Source organism: Triturus cristatus, chromosome 2_2, assembly GCF_964204655.1.
Source record: "Triturus cristatus chromosome 2_2, aTriCri1.1, whole genome shotgun sequence".
Lineage (NCBI taxonomy): Eukaryota > Metazoa > Chordata > Amphibia > Caudata > Salamandridae > Triturus > Triturus cristatus.
The window spans coordinates 839651354-839667209 of NC_140582.1; the positions used below are offsets into that span (position 1 = coordinate 839651354).

The 15856-nt window shown below is 43.9% G+C and overlaps 1 protein-coding gene across 4 annotated transcripts in view; it reads left to right on the top strand.

Annotated features, from left to right (window-relative positions):
• ATP8A1 (ATPase phospholipid transporting 8A1) overlaps positions 1–15856 on the top strand; it is a 1017459-nt gene that overhangs the window by 138469 nt on the left and 863134 nt on the right. For all 4 annotated transcript variants that reach the window (XM_085642166.1, XM_085642168.1, XM_085642167.1 and 1 more), the window contains exon 4: positions 10406–10504. In XM_085642166.1, the coding sequence (XP_085498292.1) occupies positions 10406–10504 (99 nt within the window). The remainder of the gene's footprint in view (positions 1–10405; positions 10505–15856) is intronic.

Below are 15856 nucleotides of genomic sequence, written 5' to 3' on the forward strand. Positions count from 1 at the left end.
CACGCGAGCTCCCATAGGTTTTCAATGGGTGCGTAAAAAGTACAAAGTTACTGCAAAAAGGATCTTCCGGATGGACTATGAACTCAAGATTGGAAACACAGACACTAGAGATGTTACTCTACACTTGGGCACCGGAGTGCCAGCTTTACCTCACCCACAGGAAGCGGGTGCATAGGTCTCGAAGTGCGTCGGGTTTCTTCTATTTGTTCAATGGAGCCTGAAGACAAAGATGCTGCAGGCGGTCGGTCCGGAAGAGATGCGGTGGATCCAAGGGTGGATCAGAGTTGTTGAAGACCTGTAAGCAGAGGGGACAGTGTTCACAGTCACTAACCAGTGACCAGCGTGGCACCAGGTGGGTACCAGGCGATGTCGGGTGCAAACAGGAAGGAAGGTGTAGCTTGTCTCTGCAGCCACGTGGTCCCTGAAGGTCGACGACGTCCAGGAGTCGGTTCACGAGCTGTCCCACGCAGGCTCTCGCTGTCGGCGGTGTCGGCGACTTGATCGAAGCAAACAAGCCTTGGCAAAAGCAATTGTCGTGGAAAACGAAATAAGCTGATGGCTCTGACCAGCAAGGTCAGAGGGACTGCTCCTTTGGAGGGGAGCAAGGGCCAGTCTGGAGCAACCAGACCAGCGGTGTATTTCTTGAAGTTCGTCGCCAAGATGGCCACTAGCCAACGGGCCAGCAACCGGTTAGGCGCGTCGAGTGGCAAAATGCAGAAGGGCCCCACGCAGATCGTGGAGATGCTGGAGGGCTCACCTTTGGTGCAGATGCTGCTCGAGGGTTGGGCTTCTCAGATCCCAAAGCACAACTTGGAGGGAGCCTCGGTTGTTGCGCTTCCAGCTTGTCGTGGTCGTTTCAAGATGGCTGGCTCCACGTGTCTCGATGCCTCCACGGGTCTCCTCTTTTCAGGGACTGTGGATCGGGCGGTGAGAGGTCTGGAGGTCCAGGTCTTGTCAGTCTCTGGGCTCGGGCTCCGGCGGCGGCAAAGCAGACGTTGATTCGCTGGATGGTGCTTGCGTTAGCAAGGTGGTCACTCCCTGACCACAGGGGAGATTGGCTTCAGTCCTCTGTGCGGCAGAGCGTCGAAGTTCCCGTCTTCTTCTTGGTTTCAAGTTGATTCCAGGATGTCTAAAGTCTTAGGACACAGCTCCTACCTTTATTCGGATTCTAGGGGCCGGACTACCTGCTAGGTCCCTCCCTATGGGTGGGACCAGGAAGGGGGGGGTGGTTACACCCCCAATCCTTTGTCCAGCTCGCCCCAGGTCCAGGGCTGGTGTGCCCCAGGACCGGTTTGAACTGGCATATGCACCGAGGCTCCTTGTGAGCCTCAGGCATGTCTCATTCTATTCAAGCCCTACCTGACCAATACACAAAATCCTGCCTGGGGTGGTGCATGCACCTCCCCTGGCAGGAAACCCTTTGCCCACACCTCCCAAGCTGGAAGGACTCCCAGCAGCAGGAGGGCAGACTTGTGTCTGTGGTGGCAGCATCCATTTTGTGGAGCTGAGGCTATGTCTGATTTTACCCGGGTTTCAGGTACTGTACATGTCGTGTCCCTCTAGAAGGGTGGAATGCTAACCCCGTCGCCAGAATTGGCGAGGGGTTAGTATTCCAATTCGTATGACACCTTACTCGACATGTTTTGATAAAGCCAAACCAAAGTTAGCATTTAACCGCGAGGTTCATAATGCACTTAAGAGTATATGGTATGACGATATCTGGAAACAGTAGAAGGAAGTGGTTCCGACCACTGCAGACAGGCTCAGCTCATGCCAGAGCACCATCTCACATGGAACCAAGCACTCTGCCTTCAGGATTGTCAAGGCCTGCCATAGGAGTGACTTATAGGTTAACATGTGTCCCATTTAAGGTTAGGTATAGGTATACTACACCTAAGTAAGAGGTGGTTACACCAACTTACCCCAGCTGAGTGATCAGCCAGTTGTGTCAAATTTGTTAGGCCAGGCCAGGGGTGGCACAATACATGCTTCAGCCCCTGGTAGGCCTTAGATACACCAATGCCCTGGGTACCTAGTGTACACTGGTACAGGGGCTCACAGGGTGATCCACTTCCAATTGGTTATGCACCTATGGTGCATAGTGTAAATTTAGTAGAGAGAACAGCAGGCTGGGGGTCTGATTGGCAGGCCCACAGCCTCAATATGTCAAAAACCAGTGAAGCAAAAAGCAAAAATTTGGGGTGACCATAGGATAGCAGACCCTACTCTCCTACAAGAACCATTAGAGGGTGTCACTATAGGCATTTCAACCTGCCATGGTCTTTTTCATTTTATAAGCGAAAGCACTGTCCATACAGTGGTTTAGTGCGTGTTTGTTGTGTTGTAGAGTGCGGAGTCTCTTGCCCACAGTGCATTCTTTGAGTAAGCAATGGACTGTGCTGCCTTACTATCCCGAGAGTCAGCTGCTAGAAAGGGGGACTTGGCTCCCAGTTAGGGGCTCCGCTGTACTGTGACACCAGCAGCAACATATCTCATTTGTTACAATTGGGGCCCAGTACACCTGTCTTCCCTGGAACTTTCCAACCCAAAATCTGGGCACTGAAGAGAAACCCAGTCGGAAGCATGGCTAGAAGGCGCAAGATAAGGAGACTGTTTTTATTTGAGTCCCAACATTTCCTGCCTTCTTAGAATGAAAAGACATGCATGTTCTGATCAATTGACACTTGGTACAGCACCTATTATATATAGGGCTTTGCCATGCAACATGTTACATTATTTTTGGGGCTTGAGGGAATGATGTGTAGCAGGCTCTGAGGGGGGCAGACCTAGATTGGGATGAGGCCCTCATGCAGGTTAGTAGAGTTGATATCCAAATCAGTTTAAGACTTGTACAGTTTAAGATTTTAGTCCCGGATGAAAGGATCCGTAGACTGCCCCTAAGCTGGGTCTGCCACATTTCATTTTGTGAATGGAGATAATTGTGATAGGTGTTTGTGGCCTCATTAGGAGTGACCCACCCAAACAGCGAATCCTGCACATTTACTATAAGTAGAGGCATGTAGTACATTTTTTTTTAATCCTGTGTATTAGGCGAATATTGTACTTCTAATTTTGAGGGATTGTAAGGACTTGGTTTTATTATGTTAAATAATGAATAGGCAAAATACGGTAGACATTTCATTTGAGCGTTTGTTGCCAAGCGCTTTGTAAAACCGCTTATTCACTGCCATAGCCCACAATTTGACGAAACTATGCACGAGGACCGCAGCCCACCATGTTCTCCGAACCACAGAAAATATTTTATCTCCCATTTGAGTACATTGGTAATTTGTGCTCGTTGACCTAGAGAAATTGTAGTCTGTACAGAGAAAAGACGTTTGCTGTGACAATTCGCTTATTTTAGCGCCAGCTGTCTGTCAGCGACATATCCTCGTTTTCAAAGTAGGGCTTTGCGCGTTATTTCCATTAGTAACATTTATTGTCACCAAAGAAAATGTACGTTTAAAAAAAAAAATAGATAGAATACACAGCGCTTACTTGCTTGATATCTTGTTGCCGAATCCCAAACAATTTTCAGTTAAATAGAAAGCAGGTTTATATTTCATACTGAATATGTTGAATACTAATGTCATAAATACCAAATGTATGTTTAGCACAGGAAAATAATTCAAAAGAACACTACAAAAGAATGCTTTATAAACAGAAAGCCCTGAACTGGATACACTGTGCGGGGCTTCGTGGAGGATCTGACAAACCGAGGTGTGTTATCTGTTAGTATTCAAGAAATGGTGTGCAGTGGTATGTTCGTATGATTATACCAAAGAGCCAACGATGAGGTGGACGTGCAGAGCACACTAATTACTTCAGAGATGCCAAGCATTGGATGGTCAGGAAGGCGAGTATATATCCTAGCACCACTTGTATGCGATATCTCAAATGAGAGGCCAACGATTGAATATGCATTACCAGAACTACTTCCTCTAGCTCTGATTTGAGTTTTTCTACAAAGATTAAAGGAACATAACATATAAGAAATGTTATAGTTCGATTAATTAAAATCTTTACAATAAGCAAACACTGATTAAAAAAAAGTTCTAAAAAAGAGATTCGGTAATACAAAAGTTAAAATGTTTCACGGAGCATAATTACATAGAGCCAAGAGGGTACCGGATTTAATTGTTTGTAATTTTCCTGACGTGATTTCAGTAAAAGATGATGTGCCATGAGCGGCAGAATCATCTCATTGCTGAAGAGGAGCCAGACCGTTAAACCACAGAAAAAACGGGCAAGGCGCAAGTCCAGAAAAGTCCAACTGTCTGATCTGCTCACTTTAAGGCTCTATCTAAAAAGGAGTATGGTCCCTGCATGGAGAAGGGAAGAGACTCTGGAGTCTCGGCTAAAGAAACACAGGCCGTGAAGTGAAGTGGGCAGCCATGTTGATCCAGAGAAAAAAGGTGGCGTCTGACTGCATTGAAAAGTGGGAGGCGACCCAGTGCAGTAAGATGGAGATTTGGTTACTGGCACTGCCACTCCTTTAACCTTTTTGCTGCTCTCGTGACGAACTTGGTGAACCGGATATTGAGCATCGGGTTCTCTGGGTTCATGGCTGCTAAGATGGCTTGGCGCAGGAGCGAACACCAAGTTTATTCCATTCGCCCCGTGGCAGCATCCCTCGATCGTTGAGTAAGGCAGGGCAAATGCACACCATGTGCTCAATTGTCTCCGTAGTACACCCACACTCCCTGCTCATTGTATTGTCGTTTGAGCGGCGCCAATCTGGTAGATGTTGCAAGAAAGGCCATTCACCTGAAGGAGCAGGATTTTGCGAAAAAAGCCATCACACCCATCCTGAGGGCCAGGAATCTTTTTTTCCAAGCTACTCCACAGGTGCACGATAGATGTAGCGCCGCTGTGCCTGGCTTAAAACTGTCTCGGGACATAAAGTTTGCATCCATTCGTCCAGCATCTAGCTGTCCTATCATTTTTTCATTCCGTAGATTCACCTGTGTGCGCTGGTTTTCATGCTGTTTGACTGTACGTTGTGAGTGCTGTATATGTGTCTGTTGTGCCATCGTGGTCCAACTCCTTGTTATGTTATGTTTTGCTCATATGATTTGTATAGCTCCAACACATTCCCAAAGGGATATCCTGGTGCAGCTGGTCAAGGTCAGAGAATGAAACTACATGGTGGGGTAGAAATATATACTGCAAAAAAAATGAAGAGCCAGGTTTAAAGACCCTTTCTGAACAATGGGAGGCTCGATGTTAGATGCATTTTCATGGGAAGGGGGCTTGAGTGAAGGGCAGCAAAGTGAGCAAAGGAGCGACCACCACCGTGACCAATGAATGTGCCATGTATGGATGGGGGTATGCTTGGCTAATCTGAGAGACCTAGATAATCTGCAAAAGGGTATATCTACTACGCAAGTAATTGGGCCCTGTTACATAGAGTGTTTAAAGATGACTCATTGGCAGCCTATGAATAGGCTTTAGAGTGGAGGAAGAGGGTGATCTGCTTGAAGGATTATTGGTCATGTGGGCGGCTGTAATTTGGATGGTGTGCAAGCATGATAACAAATAGCCCGGCATGCCCACATACAGGGAATTCCCATAATCCAGGTTGTTAGTGATGAGAGCCTGAATGATGTTTATACAGCACTGTATCAGTAACCAGCTGAAAATCCTGCGAAGTAGACCCAGGATTCCATAACAGGTTCCGCAAACGGCAGTCACCTGGTCTTTCATGGACTGTGTATTATCAACTATAATGCCCTGGTTCCTAGCCAATTTCTTAGGAATTGGGATGGGGCGGAGTGTGCTGGGCTACCAGTTTTTTTCCAAATAGTCATCTTTGCCAAACAGGATCACCTCTGTCTTATCCCTGTTCAGTATGAAACAATCTTCCTACATCCATGTGGCAAAGAACTACAAGCAGTCCACAAGGTTGCATCTTATAGCTTCCATATTTTCCATTCAGTACAAATAATTGTGTATTGTCAGCGTAGGATACTATATCAATGCCCGTGGCACTTAAAATAGCTGTCAGTAATTGTTAAAGATGTTGAAACGTGCCTGGCTCAAAGACCATTCTTGGGGGATGGCACAGGTAATGGATGCAGGATCCAACTTGAAGGGGTGTATGTGGATTAATTGTGTCCTGCATGACAGGAAGGACAGAAGCCACTTCCAGGTCTCTATAGGGTAATCTTGTGCTGCTGTGTTATCAGGATGGCATGTGATAAACAGTGTGAAAGGAGAGAGGGAGGAAGAGAGGGAGAGAGAGAACGAAAGAAAGAAAGAACACGAAAGAAAGAACATCAATTTGCCCTCATCCAGTGTTAGCATGGTGTAAAGAAATCAGGCAATAGTTTGCTATGTTTAAGGGATCCGTCCCGTAGTTCTTCAGCAAGGGGAGCACCTGTGCTTTATTCCAGTCATTGTATTCAGGTGAACAAAGAAATCTGTTAGAACGCTCTGTTAACAATAGGTTAAGTATAGTGACAATGGTGAAAATAAATAAGGGCAAGGGTCTTCAGGACACCTTGAGCTAACCTTATACATGGGTTCCCCCACAGTGTGTATTATAAGTTCAGATGAAACCAGGGGAGTAATTGATGTTCGATTGGGCTCTTCTATTTCGGATGGGAAGGGTTCAAGAATAGGTTGAGGAGTGAGGCTAGATAGATTTTATTGTTTTTTTTCACTTTAAGATCTAGTGCCAAATTAAAATAAAAAAAGGTATCTGAAGTGGACTGCTCATGCGCAGAAGGATGAGCAAGCTTTCAACATGGGTGAAGTGAACTGGGTAGCATTAATATGGCTTGCATTATTAAAATTATGCCTCTGCAGTTCTTCGGCAGGAATCAACGGACAACAGTGAAAAATAGCTGAAATCTTTATTAAATGGTATTTGGACAAAATAAGAAGAACTGCTGAGTCCCTTATTTTGGTAAAGAGTAAATTAAGGGTATGTCCCGTTGCATGTGTGGTATCCAATACTCTTTAAATCTCCAAGAGTGAGAAAATTATCAAATTTATGAACAAATGGGGGCATTGTTTCCGCTAATTGAGCTTCGATGCTCTCCCGCCGTTGATGTCTGCTTCGTTATTCTTTTGCTCCAGCCATTTCTGCCCTTTCATTGCTGATCGCACCCCCTCAAGTTGGCTAGCTAACATTGGTTCTTTGGAGAAAGATAGAAGAATTTATTTTTGAAAATTATTTTTCCCAAAATCTTTTTCATACACTGTCTCTTGTTACCTCCAGTCACTTACCTATTACCCTACATGTTTGAGGCGACTGTAGAGGAATATATAGTGCTCCAGAAGCAACTAACATATCATAACATGTTAGCTGGTCTCTGTGCATCTTTACTAATATTTATTTTTGTGTGCATTGCTGCTTGTTTACTGTTTGTCTCTGCATGGGAGTCGGTAAGTGTATGATGTTGATTAATATGTTGCTGTGTCTGCATATGTCGTGTCAACTATATCTGATTGAGACATCTAGCCACAAATTCCTTACCTTCGAATTTCCCAAGCGTCACACTGGATCGGAAATATTTTTTGTTCGAGTAATACCCGTGCGTCCCGGTAGGTGTCATTGATTGGCTCTGCATGATGTCATCGGCAACGTCTCCACCGTTGTGAAGTCCGCATCACCTATATAGGCACCACCTCGGCGCACTGACGTCCGTTCTTTTCTTTCTGCGCCAGCCTGCGCAGATCCCAGAGGAGAGCTACCCTCCGTCACTTTTTGACAGGCTTTTTTTTAAGTTTTGTTGAATGTTTTTGGGTGTGTAGGTTTCCAAGGCTTCTGGATTCAAGCCATGTGGCGCCTGCCACCGCGCCATGTCAGTGATGGATCTACACTTTGTTTTTCTTTGGTGCCTGGAGTGCAACCACGACTCAAAGTCGTGCTCCGACTGCCGGGCTGTGGCTCACAAAGCTTTGAGGAAGCGGTCCCTAAAGGTGCTTGTTGCATGCTGCACTGTGTTGTTTGCCTATGAGGTCTCGTTCACGGTCCTGCTTGAGAGGAAGTTCTGGGCACCGCTCCGGGAGCCCCATGTATTTGTCCTCCCATTCAAAGTCTTCAAGTGAGTCAGGTAAGAAGCACAAGAAACCTAAGACGTTGAAGCATGCTTCGACTTCTCCCAGACCGTCGGCCGACCTGATGAAGGCTTGGCTTCTAGGCCTTGTTCCTCGGAACATGCGCCTGGGTAGGCTCCATGCTTTTCAGCCTTTCCAGGAGCCGCAGCGACCACCGCTTAGCTCAAGGAGTTTTATGATGCCATGTGCCTCATATGTGTGCTGCATGACCCTACCGGTGCACCTTCGGGCCGCTGAGGCTCAGAGGGGGCTCCATCGGATTACGCGCCAGTGGTTCCAGTCCCGGCAGCGATGTTCCCCCCCCCCCCCACCCCCCCATGGTTCCGGACCAACACCGGTTGTACCTTTGCGACTTTCCCCAGTGCCGGCTGTGCCAGCCCCATTCTTATCCCCAACGATCTGTAGCTGTATCGGCGCCAATAGAACCCTTAGGTTCTGGGTCGTTTCCACATCCCTATTCTGAAGGGCTAGGAATGGAGGAAGATTGGGAGGGGTCGATGGACCCTTTACAAGACCAGCCTTACCATGACTTGGACTGGTGTGAGGAATTGGTGAGGCCAGCGGACTGGATACCTCTACAGATTCTGGCCTGCTTTCTCCCCCTACCGTGGTTATGGAGGATGGAGCATCATACCTTTATAGGGGTGCGAAGGGCACTTGAGGTCCTGGGCAATGAGCTCCCTTCTGTGGCAGTCAAGACAAACATCTTGATGGAGGTCCTGCAGCCTGGTATCTCCTCATCGAAACCCTCGCTGCTTTTCAACGAGGCCTTAATTGATGTCCTACTTGGCACTTGGTCCAAACCCAGCACAGGGGCTCCTGTGAATAGGACAATTGCCCGCTGCCATCGTCCTGCACCGGGTGACCCAGCTTTCCTCACTAACTACCCTACCCATAAGAATTTGGTGGGCCAAGCCTCTACCTCTCAAGATGTGTTGCCTTCTGCACCCTCGGATAGGTAATCCAAGAGGCTGGTTAGTTGAATTAAGAAAATGTTTTCTTCCTTCAGCCTTGCATTGTGGTCGGTGAACACCTCTTGCTTATTTAACCGTTATTCCCACATTTTGTGGGAAACTGTTTCATAAGGGCTGCCACAGGTTCTGGAGGAGACCCGTGCCATCCTCTCCCAAGCGGTGTCAGACGGGAGATATGCAGCAAAGTTCGCCATCCGTTATGGGCTCGACACGACCGACTCACTGGGCAGATACATGGGCAGATACATTTCAACAACAGTGGCTGTTAGACGCCACGCCTGGACGCCTATTTTCACATTCCCGTCCTGCCTTACCATCAATGCTGCCTGTGGTTTATGGCAGGCCACGAGCACTTTCAGTTCTCCGTGCTCTCCTTTGGCCTTTCCAGTGCCCCTCAGGTGTTCACCAAGGTGATGGTGGTGATTGCAGATCAGGGGTGTTAGTCTTCCCTTATTGCGACGGCTGGCTGATAAAGGCGAGTGCGCCCCAGGCTGCCATCTCCAGCCTCCAGACTATGGAGAAAGTCCTGCATTCGCTGGGGTTCTCTCTCTATCAACATGCCGAATACACACCTGACTCCCTCCAAGATGCTCCTTTTCTAAGGAGTTGTTCTGGACACAGTGCAGTTTCGAGTCTATCCTCCCGAACAGCGAGTCCTGGATATTCAGGCTATGATACCGATGTTTCAGCCTCTATCCTGAATTTCAGTGAGAATGACTGAGGCTGCTGGGCTTCTTGGCTTCCTGCATTCAGCTTGTGACACATGCAAGGTGGCATATGTGGGCTCTGCAGTGAAACTTGAAGTTCCAGTGGTCACAGAATCAGGGGTATCACTATGTCAAGGTGACCACGAAGACGACATCATGCGGAGCAGATTGATGCCAGCTACCGGCCCGCAAGGGTATAACTGGAAGAAAAATCTTCTGGATCCAACCCGTCAAAAGAATCTGTGGCTAGATCATGTCCATACCAGATAATGCGTTTCCGATGGTAAGTAACTTGTCCGTCAGAGAGAGCGAGACAGAGAGAATGCTGTGTCTGTCTGCATGCATTAGACACAAATAATACCTGTTTGCTTGGTAGGATCTTGATTTAATTGGAATACAGATAGGACGTTCGATTCTGTTGAATATTAATCACCATGCGTTTTTGAGTAATAATTACCTTCAGGTGAAAACATTTGAAAAGTTAAAATACTAATTTAACATGTTAACATGTAAAAGCAGAACTGTTCGGACTATATTTTCCTAACACACTAAAAACATCCCAAACTTTTTTCATTGACTCTCTTGATAACATTTCCAGTAGCCATAATTGTTCTGTATTATAAGATGATATCTAAAATGTGTTTTTTTGTCTTGCAGCAAATTCCCGATGTATCACCTACAGGGCGTTATACAACATTGGTACCACTTTTGTTCATTTTAACTGTAGCAGCAATTAAAGAAATTATAGAAGACATTGTGAGTATACTTAGTTATGTATCTATATATAATTTGAGTGTTATTGCCTTGATATGAGGTAGGATGCAGACTATAACTTTCCTCGATCATCTGCCATTTGGCTTTGCTGTTTTAATTGAAGTCATAAGTAGACTGTGGTTGATAGACTAATGTCAATGTTTTGTTTTCATAATGTTCTCCTTTTCTAACCATTAATGTTTTTTTCAAATGCCCGTTTGAGCATGCACATCTAACTTCAAACTACAAAATTAAAAAGTGAAAAAACCTAGATTTTAAAAATAAGTTTATTTTAGCCATCCCTAAGTTAACCCATCATAAACCTTAACCGTGTCTCCAACAGTATACATAACCCTAACCATATTTATAACCCTTTCCGTAGCCCTGCAACAAACTCTAACCATACTCTTAATACACACCATTAACATAACCTTTGACCCCAACGTATATTTAACACTAACCTTCCTCCATCTCCATTTTAAATTTATTCCCAATGGTGTTGGACTTCCTACTTTTTTCTAACTTTTTATTTTTTAACATTTATTTTTGAATTTGAGTTTTCTGACTTTTGTCTTGCGAGAGTTAGACCCAATAGGAGGCCTTAGTAATTAATTTATTTTCAAGTTTATTGTGGTCGAAATATAATATTTCATCATCAAAATACATAAAGCAATCACAAAAAAAATCTAAAACATTCAGCATAAAAACCTGCAGGGTATCAGCATTAAAAGTGGTTAAAAAGTGTGTGTGTGTGTGTGTGTGTGTGTGTGCGTGTGTGAATATATATATATATGTGTGTTTACAGAGCCCGATATTGGTAGAGGCTGTCTGTTAGGGCGGTCCTCGCTCAGGGTATCGGCACCCTGCAATATATAACTCCCAATTTTCGTTGTTTGTGAAAAAGTGCCAGGACACCTTAGAAATGCAGTGCAAATAATACTGACTGCACAAGCAACGCGTTTCAGCTTTCGCCTTGGTCACGCTGAGGGTCACGCAGTAACAGTATCTTTTTTATTTCTTTGGTGCAATGAACATAGTGAAAGGACAAAAATATTCTACATTGAATTTCACTCAAAAACATTTCCGCCATCTTAGTACTGTCAAATATTCATTGATAATGCTTATGAACATCCGTACTTGTAAATACAAAGCAAGACAAAATGCATTCTAGCCCCAGTGGGCCAATGAATCCTGTATGTATACTTCTCATACACATGCTCAACAAACGATTCCACCCCAATGGGCATTTATTTCCACAGTACTGTTTTCAAATGTCTGGCCTGAATTTTGAGAGAAATACACCTCACCTAAAATGTGAAAAAAAGAAATTTTAGTGATAATAAAACTGTTAAAAAGCAGACAATTTTCAGCAATAATTACAGTAACAATAAAAAGGGCTTTTCTTTCCTTTTTGCTTTATAATTAATTTGCCATATTTATATACAAATTAAAGATAGCCACATTGCCAATTTATTTAATAACGGAGATGCACCGCTAGCTCTTCGCTTGAATTCAATCCCAAAGGGGTCATAGTTTCCAGATCAATAATATATCTAGATTCTAGCTGGCGTAATGCCAGTTGTCTATTTCCACCCCTTGCCTTGATTGGAACCGCATCAATGACTACCATTCTCAAAAGTTTTTCGTCTTGAAAATGATGTTCAAAGAAATGTCGGGCGACTGGATATTGCCTATTGTTATGTCGTATCGCTCTGACATGTTCCAATACTCGTTTCTTTGCACAATGAATTGTACTGCCGATATAGGCCTTGTTGCAAGGACAAATCAATGCATAAATGCAATATGTGGTATCACATGTTAGGGCTTTTTTAATTTTAAATTCCTTCTCAATGGTAGCTACGATGAGTGTAGTGCAATCAATACTATTGCTGCACACCTTGCATTTTTTACAGCAACGAAAGCCCAATCGGCTAGTGCAAATCTTCTCACCCTTGCTAGTCACATAATTAGGGCATATTTCATCTCGAAGTGATTTGCTTTTTTGAAAGGTAATCTGTGGACAACTGCGAAGATGTTTTTGAAGATTAACATCAGTTAGCAAGACATGCCAGTTCTTTTTAAGTATTTGGCGAATATCTTGAGCTTGCCCCGAGTAAGTGGTAATAAACCTCAATGTTTCAGCATCGGTTTGACGATTGTTTGGATGTAAGAGTTCTGTGCGAGTTACTGATTCCACTCTGTTTCATGCCTCTGATATAGTTCCATTATTTTATCCTCTTGCTTTAAAATGCTGGACCATTATTTCTTTCTCATTTGTGTAGTAACTTTCTGAACTACAATTACGTTTAGCGCGTAATAGTTCTCCATAAGGGATACTATAAATGAGTTTCCGAGGATGAGCACTCGCAGCATTCAGAATACTATTACCTGCAGTAATCTTTCGAAACAGTTGTGTCTGTATGGTATTGTCCACAATATGTACCATCACATCCAAACATTACATTTCAGTCTCACTTATATGTTCCGTCAAAGCGATGTTGTACTGGTTATCATTAAGTTTAATAATCAACCTTTTGGCTGATTCAACATCACCATTCCATATGATGAAAATATCGTCAACAAACCGGACCCACAGGGCACAGCGATCAAATCTGGGATTGATGACACTACCTGCTCCTCCCACCAGCCCATCACCAAATTGGCGTAGCTGGGGGCGAAGCAGGTTCCCATCGCTGTGCCCTATGACTGCCGGTAAATGACATCATCAAACATGAAAAAATTATTTGTCAAGCAGAATTGAATCATAGCCAGAATTATTTCAGAATGTGACCATAATGAAGTCGAACGAGTTTTCAAATAGTGTCTGACTGCTTTTAAACCAAATTCATGATGAATGCTTGTGTATAGATTGCATACATCAAGGGTAACCAAGATGTGATTAGGTTCCCAATGGATGCCATCAATGATTGTCAAAAAATGAGTTGTATCCCTCAAATAAGTTGGTAAGCTGACCACAAATGGTCTAAGATAATGGTCAATAAAACGGGAAGTATTTTCCAATAAGGATCCAATCGAAGAAACAATAGGTCTCTCCGGAGGGTTCACTCGGTCCTTATGAAGTTTCGGCAAAAGGTAGAGTATGGGGATACGAGGAAATGGGCACCTAAGATAATTATTCTCCTCCCATTCCAATAATCCTCGCTATCTCCAATCCACAAGCAACTCTCCATATTCCATATTAGATATGGCTATGACTTTCCTGTCTGAAACACTGTAACAAACTTCATTGGTCAGCTGTCTATAACCCTCCATTAGGTAAGCTTGTTTATCCTGTAACACAACATTGCCGCCTTTGTCGGACTGGCGTATTACTATGTTGTTGTCCTGTTTTAAGTTCTCTAATGCCCTGATCTGCTCTGGGTTTAAATTCTTCTTACAAAATTGAGTTTTTTTGTGTCGTATCCTCTTAAGATCAGCTAACACCCCTCTTTCGAACACATCAATGGCATCACATTCTATTTGTGGCAAAAATACCGATTTGGGCTTGAACCCACTGCCTGGATTTATGTTTGTATTAATATCAAACTCTTGTGCATTGCTAGTTATATCATTTGTTTCAATTTGTTAATGCTGAGAAGCCAAAATGTTCAAGATTTCAACATCATCAATATTAAGATTACTCAGAGCAATGGCTTCAGTTTCACAACCAGTCAACTTACATTTAGTATCAAACCACTTCTCAATTTTAGCTTACGAGAGAAATAAAACAAATCAATTCTTGTTTGAGCATAATTCAAATTCATAGTAGGGCAAAAGGACAAACCTAATCCCAGAAGTTGAGTTTCTTCCACCGTCAGTGTTCGTGATGAAAGGTTAACTACTGTCATTTCGACGCCTGTTTTCCCCTTGTCATCATTCCCACTGGGATTGTTGTATCTTGCTTTCCTCCGCTGTTTGGCTTTCTTATTCCTCTGGTTCTTCCTCAGCCTCCTCGCCCTCTCCCTCTCTGTGCACTTGGCTCGTGCTGCTGTTCTGTCCTTCCCTGATTCATCATTTGAAATTGCAATAAAAAATGTGGCTTCTTTTGTTGAACTTGATTAAGAGCCGAAGTAGGTGCATCAGAGAGATTGCCATCCGAGATATCACTCTCTGATACCTCAATACTTCTTGATGCCACGCTGGGATTAATTGGTACACTTCCTCCTTTTTCAAACAGGTGATCGTATTTCCTATGAAAGGTTAGGGTGCGACCTGCTTGATAATCTTTATAATCCCTGAGGAATTTTCGTTGTTTTTTGGCTGTAATTTCCTCCTCTAATTTCTCCATTTTGATAACCAAATCTTTCATAAATGCATCAATTGCCTCTTGTGTTGTTAATGTAGCCAATGTTACAAGTAATGAATCTATCTCTGCCAACAACTTACTACGATCCCTTAACGCATATTTCACCAAGATTCGTAGCATAGTAATTGAGCAGGCATTTGAGTTGTTGGACCACTCTTCCAACATCTCTGGATCGGGGACCTCATATGTTGGTATGGTGAAGATGCGTAGGCCACGAGGTACACGTGCCACTTCTATGTACCTCTGTAACAACTCCGCTTCCCACCATTTGGCGAGGTCTTTTCTATGAAGTTTCTCAAGATGATTAAACAATGATTGTTTTTTAATTTCCTCCGTTATTGTAGTACGTGTATTCAAAATATTGCCACTGTCCTCTGATATTGCAAAAAATAATTTGTCTGCTGTATTTTTGCGTTTAGCCTCCAAAGCTGCAGCCATGTCAATAATGATTTGATTTAATTATCCTCCTATCCCTAGCAATCTTGTAATAATATGACCATAAATAGCTTGAATAAAGATTTAACATATGTTGATTCGCACTTTGACAGAACAAAATCCTGTGCTCAAGTCCCACATTTATCATCAAAATGCCACGGTTATTCACTCCAATGTCCACAAACCATAAGGCATTTATAGGATTGAACACACCAACCTTCTTATTTTTTCTCTTCCCTCTTTCCTTTAAGGTTGTTGTTATTGTTGCGGTTCTATTGGGAGTCCTATAATTGTTGTGTGCAGCGCGTTCAGATTTGTCCGTTCCACCGCGCAGCCACTCACAACAAATAACAATTCAAAACGTATATTATGCGAATCACCAATGATATCCAAAATTGCAGGATATGGGAATTTTTAAGCTTCTTAAACTTTTACCGCACTTCCAATGCCGTCTTGAAGCATCATCAATCCTCCTTTTCTTCGACGGCTCCCTTCACTTCGTGACATGCTGGAAGCAGTTCGGCAAAGCAAAACCCGGACCGGAATCGCGTCCTGAGTTTACCAGCAAACCACCGTGTTGAACAACAACAAGGTATGTCGGACCCTCGGGACGC